The sequence below is a fragment of the Mesocricetus auratus genome, unplaced genomic scaffold (genome assembly GCF_017639785.1).
Source record: "Mesocricetus auratus isolate SY011 unplaced genomic scaffold, BCM_Maur_2.0 Super-Scaffold_4256, whole genome shotgun sequence".
NCBI classification, from domain to species: Eukaryota; Metazoa; Chordata; class Mammalia; order Rodentia; family Cricetidae; genus Mesocricetus; species Mesocricetus auratus.
The window spans coordinates 39,593,557-39,612,416 of record NW_024429182.1 but is presented as its reverse complement, the minus strand read 5'-3'; the positions used below and the strand labels follow the sequence as shown (position 1 = coordinate 39,612,416).

At 37.4% G+C, this 18,860-nt stretch overlaps 1 protein-coding gene across 1 annotated transcript in view; it reads right to left on the bottom strand.

Moving 5' to 3' along the window:
- LOC101835395 (aldehyde dehydrogenase, cytosolic 1) overlaps nucleotides 1-18,860 on the bottom strand; it is a 36,146-nt gene that overhangs the window by 8,034 nt on the left and 9,252 nt on the right. The window contains exons 4-10 of the mRNA XM_040746544.1: nucleotides 18,274-18,403; nucleotides 16,372-16,433; nucleotides 14,867-14,995; nucleotides 13,601-13,714; nucleotides 7,125-7,227; nucleotides 5,455-5,639; nucleotides 176-340 (exon numbers count right to left, since the gene is read on the bottom strand). Coding sequence (XP_040602478.1) covers nucleotides 176-340; nucleotides 5,455-5,639; nucleotides 7,125-7,227; nucleotides 13,601-13,714; nucleotides 14,867-14,995; nucleotides 16,372-16,433; nucleotides 18,274-18,403 — 888 coding nt within the window. The remainder of the gene's footprint in view (nucleotides 1-175; nucleotides 341-5,454; nucleotides 5,640-7,124; nucleotides 7,228-13,600; nucleotides 13,715-14,866; nucleotides 14,996-16,371; nucleotides 16,434-18,273; nucleotides 18,404-18,860) is intronic.

The following is an 18,860-nucleotide window of genomic DNA, read 5'->3' as shown; positions in this document are numbered from 1 at the left end:
GTTTGTAGCCCACTGCATTCATCACTGGTCAGTCTTGATCACAACTTACTTTAGACTGTATCAACAAGAATTTTAGGGGAATGCTACTCAAGGAGCTGAGAGTTTAAGGAGGGACAAATAGGATACACACAGAAGAGTATGGCAGGCCCAGAAACAGAACCTCATGAACCATTACCTCCTCTTTGGCAATGCGCATCTCATCAGTAACATTGGAGAACACGGTGGGCTGGACAAAGAATCCCTTGTTCCCCCAGCGTCCACCACCTAACTCCAATTTGGCTCCTTCTTTCTTCCCACTCTCAATGAGTTCAAGTACTTTATCATGCTGTTCCTTGTCAATCTAGTTGAAAGAAATCACAAGAAAAGAGCCATAGTAATGATAAAACATTGCAAATGAGGGTTTAAAAATGCCAGGATATTCATATTAAATCTGTTTCAAAATAGGTAACAGGTATTCATCTCATTCTTCAGTATGTTTCTTTCTCATGAATTTTTAGGAGAAAACCCTTAAAAGTATTTAAATTGAAAGTGTTGCTTGTCATCACTTATAAAAATGGTGTTATTAATATTCTTGGACTCTCCTAATCTCCTCAAACTTGTGAGGATCAGAAGTGATTCCATGGCATGCTTTCTAACTGCAGGTAATCTCAGTTTCAACATACAGGTACTGCAAATGCTAGCTACAATCAGTTGTAATTTTAGAAACTTTGACAATGTATATGGTACCATGTTGCTATAAAATCTTCTATGGTCATAACTCAAAGGGATATTCCCAAAGAAAATATCTACATTTCTAGCCTATTATATAATTGTAACTGACTTTCCTTAGCCCCCAGCACCCAAACCATGACATGGAGACTTATTATTAGTTATGAATGCTCAGGCTTATCCCACTAGTTCTTTGCACTTATATTAAACTGTTTCTCTTCATCTACATTTTGTCTCTGTTTTTTTTATCTTCTTTTATATTGCATGTCCTGTTTTCCTGCTTCCTCAATGTCTGGTTGACTGGAGACTCCCTGGATGGCTGGTCCCAAGCGTCTCCCTTGTTCTTAAAATTAACTAGACCATATCCTCAAAACTCACTGTTTATTAGTTCTTGTTTCAAGTTTATTTCCCAAATTAAAGTGTTTCACTGTCTTTTACCAGAGAACAGAGTTGGTGGCAATCCAGTCCTTGAATATTTACTAAAAGAAGAGTCAGAAGGTATTTGTTTGCTGGGAACATTATAAGAGCAATGTATTCAAATGGAATAGAACATATTTACATTCAAATGCTTTAATACTGACAATGGCTCTTGCAGTAAGCATCTTGGATATCATAATACAGTTAAAATATGCTTCATGGATCCCATGATAAAAGAACTAAATGAGCAGGTGAGTTAAATATACAGAAAAGACCAAAGGACAAAATGTTAAAACATAAGTCTAATGGAAGAAAATTTGGCAAAACATAGGGACATGTTCATCATGGTTTGTTCAGTTATGTTTCAGATCATCTTATAAGCCCACTCAATAATTCTTGTGTGTATCAGAGGCTTTTATGTTTTCATGGACAAATCTAGGAAATTGGATGGGTCATGATGTTGTAATGGTCTCAAATATACACTTTAGTTTTTTGAATACACAAATTCTCTTATTTCTTAGAGGTGATGTGCTGAAAATCAGATAATTTGAAGAAACACAGCATTACCTGTGGAAAGCCCATATTTGAAAACCATAGTCAAACAAGGCAATTTAGAATAAATATTAAAATGTATTAATTCAACTGATAAGTCTACAATACAACCCCTTCACCGTGCTAAATAGGAGCAAGAATATTTATGAGTTTATAAGAGAATTAGCATGTCTGCTGTGAGAGAGTGTTGGCTATATACAACAGGGAAGCTATACCCATGAAGTCTCAACAATATGTCCACCTAAACAAGACCCAAACAATGATGAAAGCAACAAACAATGAGTTGTGTAGTAATATTTTGTTTGTGTTCTGACAAATAAATCTTGATTGGAGTCAGAGGACAGAGCTAGCCACTAATTAACCTTAGAAGTCTGAAGGATTGTACATAGAGGAGACATGAAGTGATGAGATGGGGTGGAGACAGGATCTTGGCTCTTTTTGTCAGAGGAAAAAGGAGGCAGGAAGTGACTGTGCTGCTCTGCTGCTTCTCTGATCCTTCTGGTTTTTACCCCAATATTTGACTCCTGGTTTTTATTGAAAAGATTTATGTTTCAGACATGATGGAGAAAATTGCACCAGAGGAGGAACTATAGGAAATTAATAGCTGATGACATAGCGAATCAATTTTGACAGAAAAATACTCTGACACGTTATCCAGTCCTAGACCGTAAACCACACCAAATTCACTTGGCAGAATATGTTTATGCACAATATGTAGATATGTGTGTAGTAATAATTAAAGAAAGTGACATTAATTTGAGTAGAAGAAGGGAGGCAATGGGGAGGAGACGAGGGAGTAATAGAAATGTATTCACATCAAATTCTCAAATATTTTAAATTAAAGAAAAAACTAATTGCTTCTAAGAAGAGAACATGGTTACCATGCATAAAGGCATAAAGGTTTTTTTTTAATTTAGTAGACATCTATAAATATACAACAAAATCAGTGTGGTGCTAGATGTGTCAGTGTAACACACAGTATGTCTCATTTCAGTGTGTGGCAAATCCCTGGGACTGATATTACTATGTTCTCATTATAGGCAAGGAAACTGAGTTGAGGAAAGGTCAAATTTCTTTTTCAAATGAAAATACTGATCATTTCAAGTATATCTACATATATACCTATGTATGTGTATAGTGAAGTAAAAGAAAAATCTTTATAAATTAACTACCCCTATATAAATAAGTAACATACCTATTATAACTTCTGGGAAACTCAAATACAGTTCATTGGTAATCATAAAAAAGAAGACCTCCCAAAATTGTGGAAATTATATTTCCTATACAGATATATAGGACATTTGGTGTCACCATACATCTTTGGTTGTGATACAGTATGTATTCCCAAAATCTGTTTAAAAAGACTTGGTGACTCAATCAACAGTGGGTAAGATACTACTCAATGTCTCTTACTTTAGGCTCTTTCATTTTGGGGGCAGGGGTGAGGGGAGGTTTGAGACAGGGTTTCTCTGTGTAGCCTTTTGGATCCCTTCCTGGAAATAGCTCTTGTAGACCAGGCTATTCTCAAACCCCGCCTCCCTCTGCCTGCCAAGAGCTGGGATTGTACCACCACTGCCCTGCATGAGCTCTTTCTCATTAAAGAGAGGAGAGGACATTGAGATGCTTGGGACTTACCCCTTTTGTTGGCCAAATTCACAGCATGACTGTCTTTTCTACTTACTCAGTACTACCTGCCACAATCAGCTATGAACTCACAGAGTGGATCCCTGTGATAATCGGGTAGAAAATGGGATTGTGTGCTCTCAATTTATATGATTCAATATTTAAAGTCTATGTTATTGTATTCTTCTTAAAAGTTATAAAATATCGAAATGTACTTTTTGAGGATATTGACTTCTTTCCAGTAAAGACATTTATTGGCCCTTGTTTAGTAGTATGTATTACAGATACCAATGGCTCCTCCTTTTCTTTACTGTCTTTCAAGTATGTAACACTGTGTCACAAGTCTAGCATTTATTTGTCTTCCATTCATCTGCTCTCTATGTCTTCTATATTCTCATTAATATATCTAATGATAGACATGTTTTATGTTTATGTATAGAGACTTAGAATGGGAAACAATAACAACAAGACCATTCAGAATTATACATTTTTCTGAACTATGAGACTCACAAATAGAAATGTGAAAATTACTAAATATGATGAAAATCACCAAATACTAAATAATCTCTGAACTCAATGATAAAAAATGCAAAACTACTAAACAACACTATAATGCCCTCACTTGACAGTTACCTTATATCGTTTTCTTTTTGTCCTAAAGATTTTCTACTTGTATGCTTATGCCAAGTAGAAAATTCCAGGACCTTCTTCCAAGCTAAATCTGTCCAGAGAAAATAGTGACCATGTCCTCTTTGGGTTTTACGGCTTTGCCTGGCTTCTCTCTTAAGGTATGGTAGTAATGTACTCAATTTCTTAACTGAATTTAAGTTACACTTATTAAATAACTCAAGAATAAGGCTTTGTTCCAATTCAACAGGAGAAACAGTATATAATAGTTAATATGAAAAAATAGCAAACAACTCCAAGGTCAGTGTCCAGTCCCTAATGCACTGCTCTCAGGAACAGTTCTACTGGCACTTGGGGGCAGTAAGATCATTGTTTTGAGGTTGCCCTGTTCACTACTGGTGCTCAGCAGCATTCATTCCTCTGCTCATAGATGTGAGTAGATCCCTTTCACCTTGTTGTGACAATTTAATCTGTCTCCAGATATGGTCAATGTCCTCTATTGTGGGATACAGAGGGAGGAGTGAGCTTAAAAGGTCCAAGGACTTGAACAATGAACCATGAACAAAAGCTGTGCAAAAGCAAAAGGTTAATTTTAGATGAGAAACAAAGACATTCATATTTGCAGTGGATGTAACTACAAAGAAGAAACCTAGAGTCCTCAGGGAATGCCTGGCTTTTGATAATTAAAAGGAGAAGCTTATCTGACCCAGAATCCAAGACCTTCCCAAACACGATATCATTACATCGGAGAAACTGAGGACCCTGCAGAGAGTTAGGGAGTGCTTACGATTATAGAATGTCAGTTGAGATAAAGGATTGATTACAAGGGAGAATTTACAGATATGCATACAAACATCCAGAATAAAAATTGCACATAGAATTTACCAATGAAAGACTGCAAGAAATGATAGCATTTTTAAATTTTCCTTATTTTTGGTATGTCTACATGAGTGTGGTATGTATGTGGGTGGGTTTTCATGTACGTGAGCATAGGTAGCAGCAAATGCATGTACAGGTGTGAGCAACTGCATGTGGGAAAAGTGTATATAATTGCATTACATATACATACATGTGTTTGGATGCCAAATGTTGACACTGAGTGTGGTCCTCAATGGTTTTCAAGTTTTTCTACTGTGGAGGGCTCTATCACTGAACTCGTGGGTCCAGTCTTACTAGCCGGCTGACCCTTTTTAACACTGGGACTACAAATGGATTCCTACTCAATCCTACTTTTATGTGAGTGTTAGAATCAGAACTCTGGTCTTTAGGGTTGTGTGACAAATGTTTTTATGTGTTGATCCATCTCCTCAGACCTTCTTTTCATGCTTAATTTCCACCATGACTCCTACAAAGGTTCTAGATAGGGAAAACAAAACAGAATGATGTCACTGCATTTTAATTAAAACACCAGATCAAAACAATATCAGCTACCAATGAGCATGAATTAGAAATTAATCTTACTCAACTGAAATTAGACATGAAAAGATTAGTTTTGACATCCAAAGTTCTTGCTTAACATTTACTCACCTGAGGACCTTGATTTATTTCTGAGTTCAGAGGATTTCCAAGAACGTACTTCTTAGCCCTCTCAACACTCCTTTTCACAAACTCATCATAAATTGACTCCTCAACAAAAAGCCTGGATGCTGCCACGCAAACCTGTCCCTGGTGGCAGAACACCCCCTGGTGTGCAAACTCAATGGCACTGTCCACTGCAAAGGAAGCATTCACAGGAAAGAAGGAACATAAGATGGAAGATTTTCTAAAGGATATGTATTCACACATACACACACATATGTATATATATATTTCTACGGTGAAATATGGTGATAGAAAAAAATGATCAACCATCTGATGAGACACAGACTCAATATATTCTACTGCTTGGAAGCCAGGTAACAAATTAACATGGAGATAATAACAAGAGAGCTCTGAAAAGGCGGTGTCTATTATGACTTTCTGAAGAACATAGATTTGATTAGAAGATCAAGTATCATTGCAAATTATTTTATATCTACTTCCATTTTATAATTCTTCAAGAAATTATATTTCTTTTAGGTGTCAGGTTTTTAATTAGCTGACAAGATAAACCTGAATTATCTATTGCCTTTAATAATTTTAAAACATTACTATTTTGCTCAATAGAAAAAAAAAGTTATCTTTCTGAAAATGACACCCAAACAATGAAAACTCACTACATCATAGCAATTCGCCCTTCCATCCTTAATCCAGGAAAAACAGTTCCAATATCTAACGAAAGCCTAAATAATAGAAGCAAACTAAACTCTTAGTTTAGGTGGTCCAATATGCCTTGAATTTTGTGTTAGAATATTGTTGATTCTAAACAAAAAGACATAGGTGTGTGTGTGTGTGTATTTTAATTTTAAAATGAGGATACTCAGTTTATGATTGTAGAACTTGCATGTATATCAGTGAGCTAACAGCAGTTGTTGAAAGTGTAGTGAGGAGAGTTTCCAAAGTAACAAACTAGGAATCTTCGTAACCAAGTAGTAAGTTTTAATATTTCCAGTAAAGACCCCAATAGTGACAACAGTGAATTCTGTTGACCCTTTGTTTATAGTTTCATTTTAAGTCTGAGTCACTAAAGACTGGTTAAAGGAATTATTCCCCATACCTTCCTACTAGATCATTACTGTTTAGGAAGTAACATGAGGATTTCATAAAATAAGAATGATCTGGATCGTTGTTAATAAGGACACATCAAAACAATAAACTTAACTACCCTTAAAATGGAAAAAGAGAGAAATGATTTAACAGTTTCAATTTTCTTCTGGCCCTTTCCAGGTGAAAGATCCAGAGTGAAGACAGGAAAAGTAGGAACATGCTGACAACCAAGCTACTTTGGTCCCAAATGTTTCAGGTATCTTATGTCCTCAATACAATTAAAGTTATGCAATTATCAAAACCATATCATATAGTCTAGATTAAGGCCATTTATACTATCTCAGATTGCTACTTGGAAGTAGCAATCTACTCCAACCCAGGACAAAAATCTCTCTGTACTTGTCAACTATATACCACAGGAACACTTTAAAATCATTCCAGAATCACCACAGACTTTAGTTAATTTCTTTTTACTTTGAAGCAAAGTCACATTTGAGACTCCAGGTGGCTGTATGACATCATCAAGCATCAGGAGGAAGAAGGTGAGATGCTAGCAAGGGACTTGTACTCACAGTCAGCATCTGCAAACACAATGCAGGGGCTCTTTCCCCCAAGCTCCAGTGTGACCCTCTTCAGATTGCTTTTCCCTGCAGCTTCTTTGATTAATTTGCCAACCTGAAAGTAGACATCGCAGAGGAGGAGGCTTAGTTTGTTCTAGTATAAACGGGTTGTTTTTAATACTTTCCATTCTATTTAATTTCATTTGGAGGAAACATGAAATTGCGCTATGCAAGATCTGGTGCCTTCAAGTGTAAAAGCCTCCATCACTAAGTCTGCAAATATGAGGCAAATCAGAAAGTGCTCATGGGAAGAATTGAGAGCTGACTTCCTACGTGAACAGATAAAAGTTTATATTTCATTTTTATCAGAATGTCCTCTCTGTACTTGATCAGAAATACCCCAAAAACCTTATGCACTGACTTCTCATCCTTCTAGACATTCAGAGAACTCTGTCAAGCTAAAACAGTATCGTATCTATCATCGAAATCTCAGTTCTCTCCCTCTCTCCCAACTCAGACTGCCTCCAGGTTGGTTGTTTACATGGTATCAGTTCTTAACATAGTCCCTTCTTCAGTCTTGTTCTGATGAGATGGACATGATTCTTTTTTCCTAGCCTCCTAAAGCTCATAAAGATGTTCCTGAGTCCATCTTAAGTGGTGTCATGTATATCTGTGTAAATCTAAAAACACAGTCGCTGCCTATTTCCCCACCTATTTATCAGAGTGTCCTCATTCTTAGTCACCTACCTTCCTCCCCACCTCTCAAACACCTGTCACTTTGCACAGAAAAAGAAACTGGCTCTGAGCTCTTTGTTCCTACTACACTGAGCTGGAATCCCACCATTCTTGCTTCATTAATTCTGGTTGCTTCTTTGAAGAAACATACATTGCTTTTGTTTTATTTTATTTTCTCTGTGACTCTTTTCCTGTCTGGAGAATTATCTAAGATCATTTTTGGCTTTGACTTTTGAATCCCATTTTAATTATCATTGACTCTCCATTTTACATATTGAGACCACAATATTCTAAGATGATCTACTTTCTCATTTAGAGGCAACCATTGTATTTTGTTTCTTTTATCATCTGGCTTTTGCCTACTCCACATGCTAGAATGTAATGAAAGGTTTCTATTTTATCAGAAAAATAAGGTAAGTTTTTTAGTCTTACATTGAGAATGAACTGCTATTAGACAATAGAGAATTAATTTGTTAATATTTCTAATCTTTTAAATATTTTATGAATAAATTTAACTCTGAAATTATATCAGTAGAAATAAATAAATAGTAAACATGCTTAGAGAAACCCTAAAAATGAACATGTACCCAATTATTCTTTCATAGTTCCTTCCCTACTCTCCCTTCCTCCAATTCTTCCTTCCTGCATTCTAGTCTTTCTTTTTCTTTTGCTCTATCTTTGATTTTCTAAGAGTATCTCCCTATGCAGCTTAATCTGACCTTAAATCTAATATCCTCCTGATTCTACCTCTAAAGTGCTTGAAGTCCTTGTGAGTGCCACCATATCCAAACATTACAACATATTTCTTAGCACCATTTTCCCTTAAAATGATTAAGAATATCACATTTTTTAGATAACAAATTCTTGTATCTCTTTTTTTCACATTTAAAAAAAATCCAAGTTTACTGAGGAAGTCCTGCTCTCATCTAGCTAATGTTTATCTTGGGGAATGGAAGTATTAGAAGATGTTTTTCTAGAATCTACAGATGTTAAGAGAATTAAGTGGAAAGCTGGATAGAAACATTAGTGAGAAAGGATTATTATTATTGTTGTATACATTCACACGGCTAACCAGAAGTGTGCTTGAATTTTCCAATTAAACAGAAAACAATTTTTAGCCTACAACTTCATTTCTTCATACAGAGAAATAAAATGTTATCAACTTCAATGACAAAACAGAATTCTTAAGGCTGTGGTGGAAAAATGTGTTCATCGTATTGTTGCATTGCTGTGTAGCATAAAACTAGCGAGTGTTCCCTACCACCAAAATGGACTATGTCTTACTGTGTGGCTAGAAGTCTATTTTTAAAAGAATGTAATACAAGTTTTGTTAGAATTGGTCTCATTGTTGTTTTGACCATGAGAAATGCTGCCCTGTCTTTTACATATTTGCCAGTATCTCTAAGTTAACAAGTCCACCTGACACTTGAAGAAAGAAGCAAAATGAGGTTGAGCTGAACCAATGCTATTTTTGTTCACTGTGGTGTCTATAAACATATTGCTAACCTGTATTTATTCAGTATTAATTCACAAAGGAGATTATATCTTTTGTGGATAACATAGAACAAGAGAGTCTTTGAGACTAACCATGCAAGGAAGAGAGACTAACTATGAGACAAGGACATTCATGCCTTCGTTATTCCCTCAGACCTGAGGATACTGGCATCAAGGCAGTGCAGAAGCACTGGGAGTCAGCGGAGAGGAATTTATGTCAATGTACAGGCCAAAGTCTGGGCAAATTAAAGACAAAGGATTAATCAAGAGATGAGAGCACACAACAACCACCTCCTAAATTAATATGAGAAAGTAAGAGTAGGGACAAGGAAGCAGACGCTAAGAATGCTTTGCAAACATTTTACTAATTACTCAGCAGGGTGCTAAATGTCTTCTTCTACCAGCTCTCTTGTTGTGTGAAACTGAATAAAGTAGGAATTACAGTCCCTGGGATTTCAAATAAAGAAACTCAAACTGGGAAAGGAATCTTCTGTTTTCTCAGCCATGCCCTTCTTATTGGAAGCCAAAATTTGACTAGTCTCCAAATTTCATTGTTTATTTTTCAGAAAGTGAGGGGGCATAAGGATAGCATTACAGGTATATCAAAAGGACACCAAGCTGAGGATTAGTTATGATAATCATAGAACAAAGCTGCTGCCAGAATCAATGAACATCAGACACTGGCAGAGGCAAACTGGAGAAGTGCCCACAGGATCTGGGTTCAGAAGAGTTCATTGCATCCCTGTTACAGAGGATGTAGAATTCTAGGCTTCCTTCTGGCCTGCCTGTTTAATACCTCACTATCACCCTACCTACTGCATCATCACAGCTAAAGCTATCATCACGTGTTGGAAACCATCATGCCTTTTTTCCAAAGGAAATCTTGAATGTGTGGTTGGTTTTACGTATCTCAGTCAGAGATTTGCATTATATACTATTTTTCTACTATCTATGAAAGACAAATATACACACATTTGAAAAGAGGAGGAAAATCAAAACTCAATGTCTTATTTCAATTCTGTGTGAAGTTTCAAAACAACATCTAAGTAGCTAACTGCAATTATGAAAAAATGAACTTATTCTCAATTCACTACATAAAATGTTTCTTCTTAAAACCTTTAGTAAGTTGCATGTTTGCATGAGTTTTAGTCTCTTGATACATCGAATAGAACTTTGAAGTGTCCAATCACCTTCTCCATCCTACCTGTTTCTTGGGTTGGCAATTTAGTGATGTCTTGATGGGAGCCATGTAACCTAGTCTCATATCAGCATATGACTACCTACCCAACAGGTTTCTTGAGGGCAAGGTACCTGTGAAAGCAGACTCTTACTTGGCAAAGACCAGTAGTCCACAGGGCAGCACAGGAATTTGCAAAATGTGTGCCTCTCCAAGCTCTTTTCTCTCATTATATTGGTGATCCTTTGGATGGCTTTTAGTTTTACTTTGTCAGTCACATAAGCAATAGTTTTAATTATCTTGGAAATTCTGTTCTTTCTCAAATATTTTTACTTAAGATTCAAAAGGGAGCAAATGCTTCTCAAAATCTCTTATCTGATTAGTAACTACAGCAGGGAACTTTTCTGACTCAATAGACAGTGAAATACATATGAGAAAATAACACGTGAAACATCAACCATATTTCATAGTAAGGCACTTATATACAGAAAAGAGGAAAGCCTCAGGAATACAAATAGTGGAAACTGTTGAAGGAGGTTCCCTGAAAACCAAGCATAGAATCACTGGTAGGATATTGTAAACTCCAAGAGGAAATAATATAATGCAAAATGGGGGACAGATAGATCTATTTTTACCATGCACAGGAACTTATATTGGTGGAAGAAGTATGGTATAGTGAGATGGCAAAAGAGTGCTCTATCAAGGTCTGCTTTTTACAGAAAGGTTGAGACATGGAACCCTCTTGCAGAAAATGGAACTGTAGAAAAGCATATCTTGCAGAAAGTAAAGAATTGTCTGGATTTGATGTTGTTGACCTTAAAGCATTGTACCCATGTCTATTACTTTTTAACTTTGTAAGCACAAGTAGCTGCCCACGGACTTAAGTGCCACAAGAGCAGAATGATGACAGGCTCCATACTTAGTTAAGCCTGCAAAAAAATGATGAACTATGTCTAGAATAAGGTTATGTAGGGTATTTGTAGCTGCATTTGGGAAAGCATTAAGGGGAACAATGGGATATTTCATAAAAATCACAATGTATTCTTTGAATTGTTATGTGTTTTAAAGTCAAAAATAGAAGCCATTATATGCCATCCGAGGGCCTTCATCCAGTAGCTAATGGAAGCAGAAGCAAAGAAGCACAGTTAAGCACTGAGCCAAACTTCTGGAATCCAGTTGTAGAGAGGGAGGAGGGATGAGCAAAAGGGTCAAGACCAGGCTGGGGAAACCCATAAAAACAGCTGACCTGAACAAGGGGGAACTCATGGACCCAAGACTGATAGCTGGGAAATGATAACATGACTATTCCAGACCGCCTGAATATGGATGTCAATTTGGAGATCTGGTTAATCTATGAGGCCTCAGATAATGAATCAGTATTGGTCGATAGCACACAAATGGAGTTTGGGAGCCCACTCCACATAGAGAGATATTCTCTCAGCCTAGACATACAAGAGAGAGCCTAGGCCCTGCTCAAAATGATGTGACAGACTTTGATGTTTCCCTCATGGAAGACTTCACCCTCCCTGGGAAGCAGAAGAGTGATGGGATGGGGGATTGGTAGGGGACATGGGAGGATGGGAGGAAGAGGAAACTGGGATTGATATGTAAAATAAGATTGTTTCTAATTTACATTTTAAAAAGAAAAGAAATAGAAGCCATTAATAAAGCTGTTCATGTAACCCTGATGAGGAAAACTTTAAGTATAAATAAAGACAGCCTGAGCTATTTGGGGTGACTTGAGTTCAACCCACTTGGTAGTTAGAAGTTTTCCTTCTGCCAATGCCCTTTCCCCACCTCAGGACCTGAACCTGAGTCGAGGTTGTACCCTGGCAAGATCTACTCATGCTTACTTTTCATATATGCCAATGAGCCATGCAGTATCTTTTTGTCAATAGTTAATAGCATTCCAAACTCACAGAGTGACACAAACATGACTATGTTTGAAACAGCGTAATATCTATATACATTTTGGTTTCTAATAGAAACTCATTCAATCCCCAGAATTATATATTTCACAAGTCTTTCTCTAGTACTCTCTCTCCACTTGCTGAGTCTTGTTACAGTTGTGACTGGTTCTGGTTTTTCAACTGTCATCTACTCATGGTGTAGTCTGGCACATAGAAAACCAAGGCTCTGCCAACAGGAACATGGAAAAAAAGCCGAATTTATCTCCCTCTCAGAGTATGCTGGGTTTCAGGACCCATGAAAAGGAGTCCATTCCATCTTGCCACAAGTTCTGTCTCATTGTTCATAAGATATTAGTTTGGCAGCTACAGGATGTTTTGGCCTTGGTGGTGGATGTCTCTTATCTAAACAACAATAGGCTTGGGCCCAGGTGAACATATTCTTGACCCTGAATGTTGGTTGGCACATATGGCTAACAAATACCTGGAGGATTAGGAGAAGTAAATCTCTTTGCCCTTTGTACATGATAGTAGATGTCTTCTGCCATATTGTCCTCACAGTTGGCTGAACAGATAAGATCATTAAAGAATAAACTAAGGGAGCATTTAGTATGGACTGAATGGCCCTCCTGACAGATATCCTGTATCTGTGTCGGGGATTCCTAATCCCTTTAGCTATCTTTTCTCTCACCCACACTCCCCCTCTCAGGCAGGAACCTCGGGCTCCTCGGCTGGCTCTGACTGTAGCCCCACAAACACAGGCTTCCAACAGTTGTGTAGACACAATCGCAAACAAGGCACTAGAGGTGATACTCTACCATTTACTTTTCTTAATATAGAGGCAGTAATATCATTGATTCATACAAATCACTGTGGCCTAAATTGTATTTCCTACCATAAACTTTACTAATCATCTGACAGTCTCAAAGGCTATATTGCTCCTAAAAGATTGTAACGATTATGCTAAAAATTGTTTACTCTAGTCTTTCCACATGAGTAACAGGAATTTTCTTCTGCCCAAAATTCATCCACTTGTGCTTAATACACCTATTTGTAGGCTAGAATAAATAACAAAACACCAAAGGAACTTTTGTAAAGAAAGCCTTGGCTGAGAGACACCTGCAAAGAGCATGCTTCTGCTTGATAGAGATGACACCTTCAGGAAACAACTCTACCTCTGTTGATCCCGTGAAGGACACTTTGTCGATGTCCATGTGAGAAGAGATGGCTGCCCCTGCAGTTGGCCCATAACCAGGGACAATGTTTACCACGCCAGGAGGAAATCCTGCCTGCAAGTTAAGAAGCAAGCAGTTAGTAGATCAGGAATTTAATTCATAAAAGACGGAGTGGAATATTGATGCTATTTCATTACACTCACCTTTGGAGTACTTTTATCAAGAAGGTATACCTAAGTATATTTTTCCTTTATTCATTACTGTTTTCAGTTTCTCATCCATAGGAAAATATCTCTGAAGGTGGTAAACCCTTAGGACACCGTGTTATAAGGGCAAATCTGTCACCATTGTTATATTAATTACCTTTCATTTGGTATGATAAAACATCAAGCAATCTTGGGAAGAAAGGGGTTTATTTGGTTTACAGGTTATATTTATTGTTGAGGGAAGCCAAGGTAGGGAATGAAGCCAGGAACAAAAGCACAGACCATAGATAAATGCTAAGCACTGCCTTACTTTCTCTGGCTGGAACAGCTACCGTTCTTACACAGCCAGGCCTACCTGCCTAGGATAATACTACAGTGCCCTGGGCCTTACTACATCAGTCAATGATCAGGAAAATACCCCATAGGCATAGCCACAGGTCAATCTGATGAAGACAATTTCTCATATGAAGTAACTTCTTCTTAGGTATGTCAAATTGACAACAAAATTGTGACAACTGTTCATAATCCCGATGATTACCTGTATCAAATTTCGTAAAAGTAACTCAAATTGCTAGGATATAGGAGTACATGATAAATTACTTGTGTAGAAAGACAGAATTTATTGTTTCTGCCAGTTAAACTAGAAATATATTGGCACAGCAGGCATACTGGCATAGAAGCCTCTAACATTTAGAGATAATAAAATTCACATAAGTTTACAGAAGCAACTAGGTCAGTTATAAGCTGGATGGTGAAGATATAGCACAATATTTCACCACTTGAGAAAACATTATACTTCCTCTGGAACTTATATTGATGAGATATGAATAATATAAATAACCAGTTACAAAATGTCTGGCTATAAGCCTGTGTCATTATTTAGATAGAGATACATTTGTTCTGACTGAAAAAAGTCGCAGACCCTAGCTCTTCTGCTTTCATCTCCATGAGTGGGCAGGAGCCATATGCGAGCCGTGAAGCTCACAATATGAGGAATGAGGTCTCTAAGGTAAACAGGGGACCCTGAATTTACCTGCATGTGGTGACTCTGGAGACTCACCTCTTTTATTAAAGATGCCATGTGAAGAGCAGTGAGAGGAGTTTGTTCTGCTGGTTTGACAATCACAGTGTTCCCACAGCAAAGGGCAGGGCCTATCTTCCAAATGAACATTATCAAGGGACCGTTCCACTGGAAAGCAAAATTGAACAATGAACTGTTTTCATTACTCGAAAACACAGTGGTTATTGATGCTTGCCTCCCTGATAAATGCTGACTAATATTTTGGAAGTTGTGTACAATTATCTAGTTTATTTTACTTAATTCACAAAAAAACTAGTAAATGATTTTAAAAAAAGCACCAAACAAGCTGTATAGGAGAAGGGAACAGGAAAATGCTACCAAATCTAATCAAGTCCTGTTACTTTGAATCCCTATGTTATAAAACAAATGCTACCGCATGGTTTTCACATATAGTTAAGGATGCTGTAATTTTCTCATGTTTTAAAAGTGTGAAATATCCTCTTTTTTCTCCTTAAAAGGCAAATGTAGGGTATTTTAAATTTATAAAACTCCGTATCCAAGAGATTGTGTGTGTGTGTGTGTGTGTGTGTGTGTGTGTGTGTGTGTGTGTGTGTGTGTACTAGACAGTGATACCAGCAATGTAAGCACATTGAATGTGTTCTCTACATCAGTGAGCTAGGTTGCTAGGTTCAGCCCAGGACAAAGAACATTGTTAAAGGCAATGAGGTATCACATCCAGAGGGTGAATGGGGAAGCTAACATTTAAACTTATTCAATATTCCTAGCTGGTAGAGTGATGTAGGTGTGTTTGAGTGTTTTTCTACGATTTTGAAGTACTAAACACTTCCCTGAAATGCACTTATATGTTCGGTGTCACTAAACAAGAGTCACTGTCATTTCAAAAACTTCAGGACACCTTGTGTGTTTTAATTTAGCCTTTTAAATTATATCAAGTAAGCTGTATGTGGCCAGTGTCCTGTGTTAACCGTAGAGGAAATTTGGTTACACCCAGAACATGATATTTGGCAGAAGAATTTTGAGTTCCCAACTCTGCTACCTAAAGGTACAATACAGGCCAAACACTGTTCAAGTTTTCATGAAGATTATTTCCTTCCACTTCAATCTAAAGGCATTTTCCAGGATTTGAACAATCTTGTTTCACTTAATGTCCACAGTGGCAAGTCTCAAGGAGACACATGCTGGGAGCAGATGAGCTGTGATAAGCCTTTGTCACATACTTACAAAGCACAGCTCATGAAACCAGAGCATAGCACAATTTCCAAAACAGCCAATGCAATAAACACTTAGGGCTTATTTGGCAACACTGAAACACCCTCTAAGGTAAAGCAGTATTTAGATGGGGGTCTGCACCAGCTAGTTCATATCCAAGAAGCAAAGGTACAGGAATATATTCTTCAGCACTCATGCTTATTGAATTTAATTCACACTTAACCATCACACAAGTTTCACTTGTGTGAGGATGGGTTTCAGATCAAATAGAATTATTGCTTTTTGCCCCATTAGAGTCATGAAGGAGAACTTACAGGGAGGATTTGGCCACACACCCCAATTGGTTCACGTCTTGTGTAAGTGAAAATATCTCCATCTGGAAAACAGAGCAGACACAGAATCCATTAAAGGCAAATGTGGTAAGATGCATGGCAGAGAGATTCAATGTTATATGAGGAGGTCCCCAGTGAGTTTACAAAAGGGAAACAAAATATCCTATCTGTAAGGTTGATAGCATTGACAATAGAGTCCTTAAACAGCAATTCCAGTCTAAAGACTGGGGTACATGAAAATAAGTGACAAGATGGGGAAAGACCTGATAGGCTGTTAACTCCATTCCCTGTATTCACAGATGGCTGCCTTCTGTATCACTCTCATACAGAGTAGTTCAGAAAGGAAGTGGGAGGTGATGTACTCTCACAGTAAGTGCAGAGTCACATGCAAATGTTTGCAGCATCTCAAATGCCCCAGTAGCATCAACTTTTAAACAGGTAAATTATTTAAAATAGTAAAACTTCTCCGAGGCATAAGAAGTCTTTCTCTAGACGTGTTCTAGTGCAAGGTTTCCTTTTTTTTCTACTAAACATAAATGCAATCTCTTATTCTGTGAGTAAAATATCTAAAGTAAAATGTGATTCTTCTCTATCTTGATTTAACTGAATCTTGTGCCTCACTAGCAGCACAAACCTAAATATATCTTGGGAGAGGACATCTTAATTGATAAAATGTTCCCATCATACTGCTCTGTAGGCAAGTCTGTGAAACATTATCTCAATTATTGTTGGATGTGGAATGGCCCAGCCCACTGTGAACAGTGTCATCCCTTGGCAGATTATCCTGGAATGCATAAGAAATAAGGCTGAGCAAGCCATAAAAAGTAAGCCTACAGTAAGCTCTATCTGTCCATTGCCTCTGCTTCCATTGCTGCTTCCAGGTTTTTGCCCTAAATTTTTGCCTCTTTTTTCCCTCAGAGATGGAGTATCGTGTGGAAATACAAGTAAAAGAGATCCCATCCTTAACGATTTGATCCTGGTCATGATGTTTTACCACAGCAAACACTCACTTTGATATAGCCCCATTTGGAGTGGTACATTTTGTTCTGACTTCCACAGGAACTTGCTACCACACTAGTACTTCCCTGTCAAAATCTAATGGAACTTAAAATGCCTTCCGCTATGTTTCCTAAGAGTCATGAAATATCCCCCTTCCTAGTACTCTCGTTGTCTTATTCTCATCTTCTAACTTCCTAGCTAACACCTCTTATACTGTATTGTCAAGTTAGAGTGGAAGTGCACACCATAAACAGAACTTGAAGCTGATCGTTTCCATTCCTATACTCATTACAGTGACAGATGTGTGACTGCCTCCAATTCTTCCCCAACTGATTCTTTTCTCATGTAAAATGTTTGTCATGTGTCTGCTCTGCTACTTGTATACCTAAGTAATAGACAACATTTCCATGCAAAGTTTCTTAACGCACCTGATAATCATTGTCTTGTCTTGTTTGGATGTTTTAGGAGCGCATTAGTCTAAATTGTGTTATTGAAGTACCCTCAGCTAAGTACACTAGGCTTAAATGGGCACAGATTGGCACAGCTAATTTATTCTGGACATGCAAAGTCTTAGGTTACAATATTACAGAGGAGATGTAAATGTCAGTATATGGAAATGGAGCTCAATATACAATTTCCATCACCAGCTTTGAAAAGTAAGGACCATGAGACATCTCCCTCAGATTAGTAGTTGAGTCTATGAGAATGTTCTTACTAAACTATCCACAATGTTGGCTACTAACAGAACTTCCAGCATCACAACTGTTGGGTCAATGTGCAGAGGAAAGCAATTATTTGCCTGGCTGATGCACACATTATTCAGGCAGATCTGTTCTAGTGCCCTCGCCTTTATCATCATGCTAGTAGTTTCCCAAGAATACTTACCACTTGGTATTGTTTGACCATGGATCTTGTCAGCCCAGCCTGCACAGTACTTTAATGTTTTTAACATCATCTCGAAATCCATCATGTAAGCCTGGGTGAAGAGTCTGCCAGCATTCATTGACTCCATTGTCTGAAAAACAGGTAGTAATATCAAAGTCTAAACTATCAACAATAAAAATTAGATCAAGAATATGAAGTCAATCTTTTTATTGTCTATGTACTAGAAACTTTTAGAAATAGAAGGATGCTTAAATCTAATGCTCCTTTGAAAACAACTTAAGAAAGAATCAAACGTCTCTTTGTGGTCATATAACAAGGTCATGGTGTGAGAGGTCATGAGGTTCTAATTGCCTGACCCCCCCCCTAAACTTTCTGTCAGATTCTAAGTACCTTTGGCTAAGCAGTATCTGACCACTGTTATATAAGTTCACAGCTGTGAAAATGATTCTTAGTATCCTATCAGAGTTCCAACAAAATTTTACTTGTCAGATGACTGTATATTTCATCAGGGATTTGCTATAGCAAAGTTTTAAAACATAAACCCCCATTTGGTAAATATTTTTATAATTATTTCAACAATCTCTTCT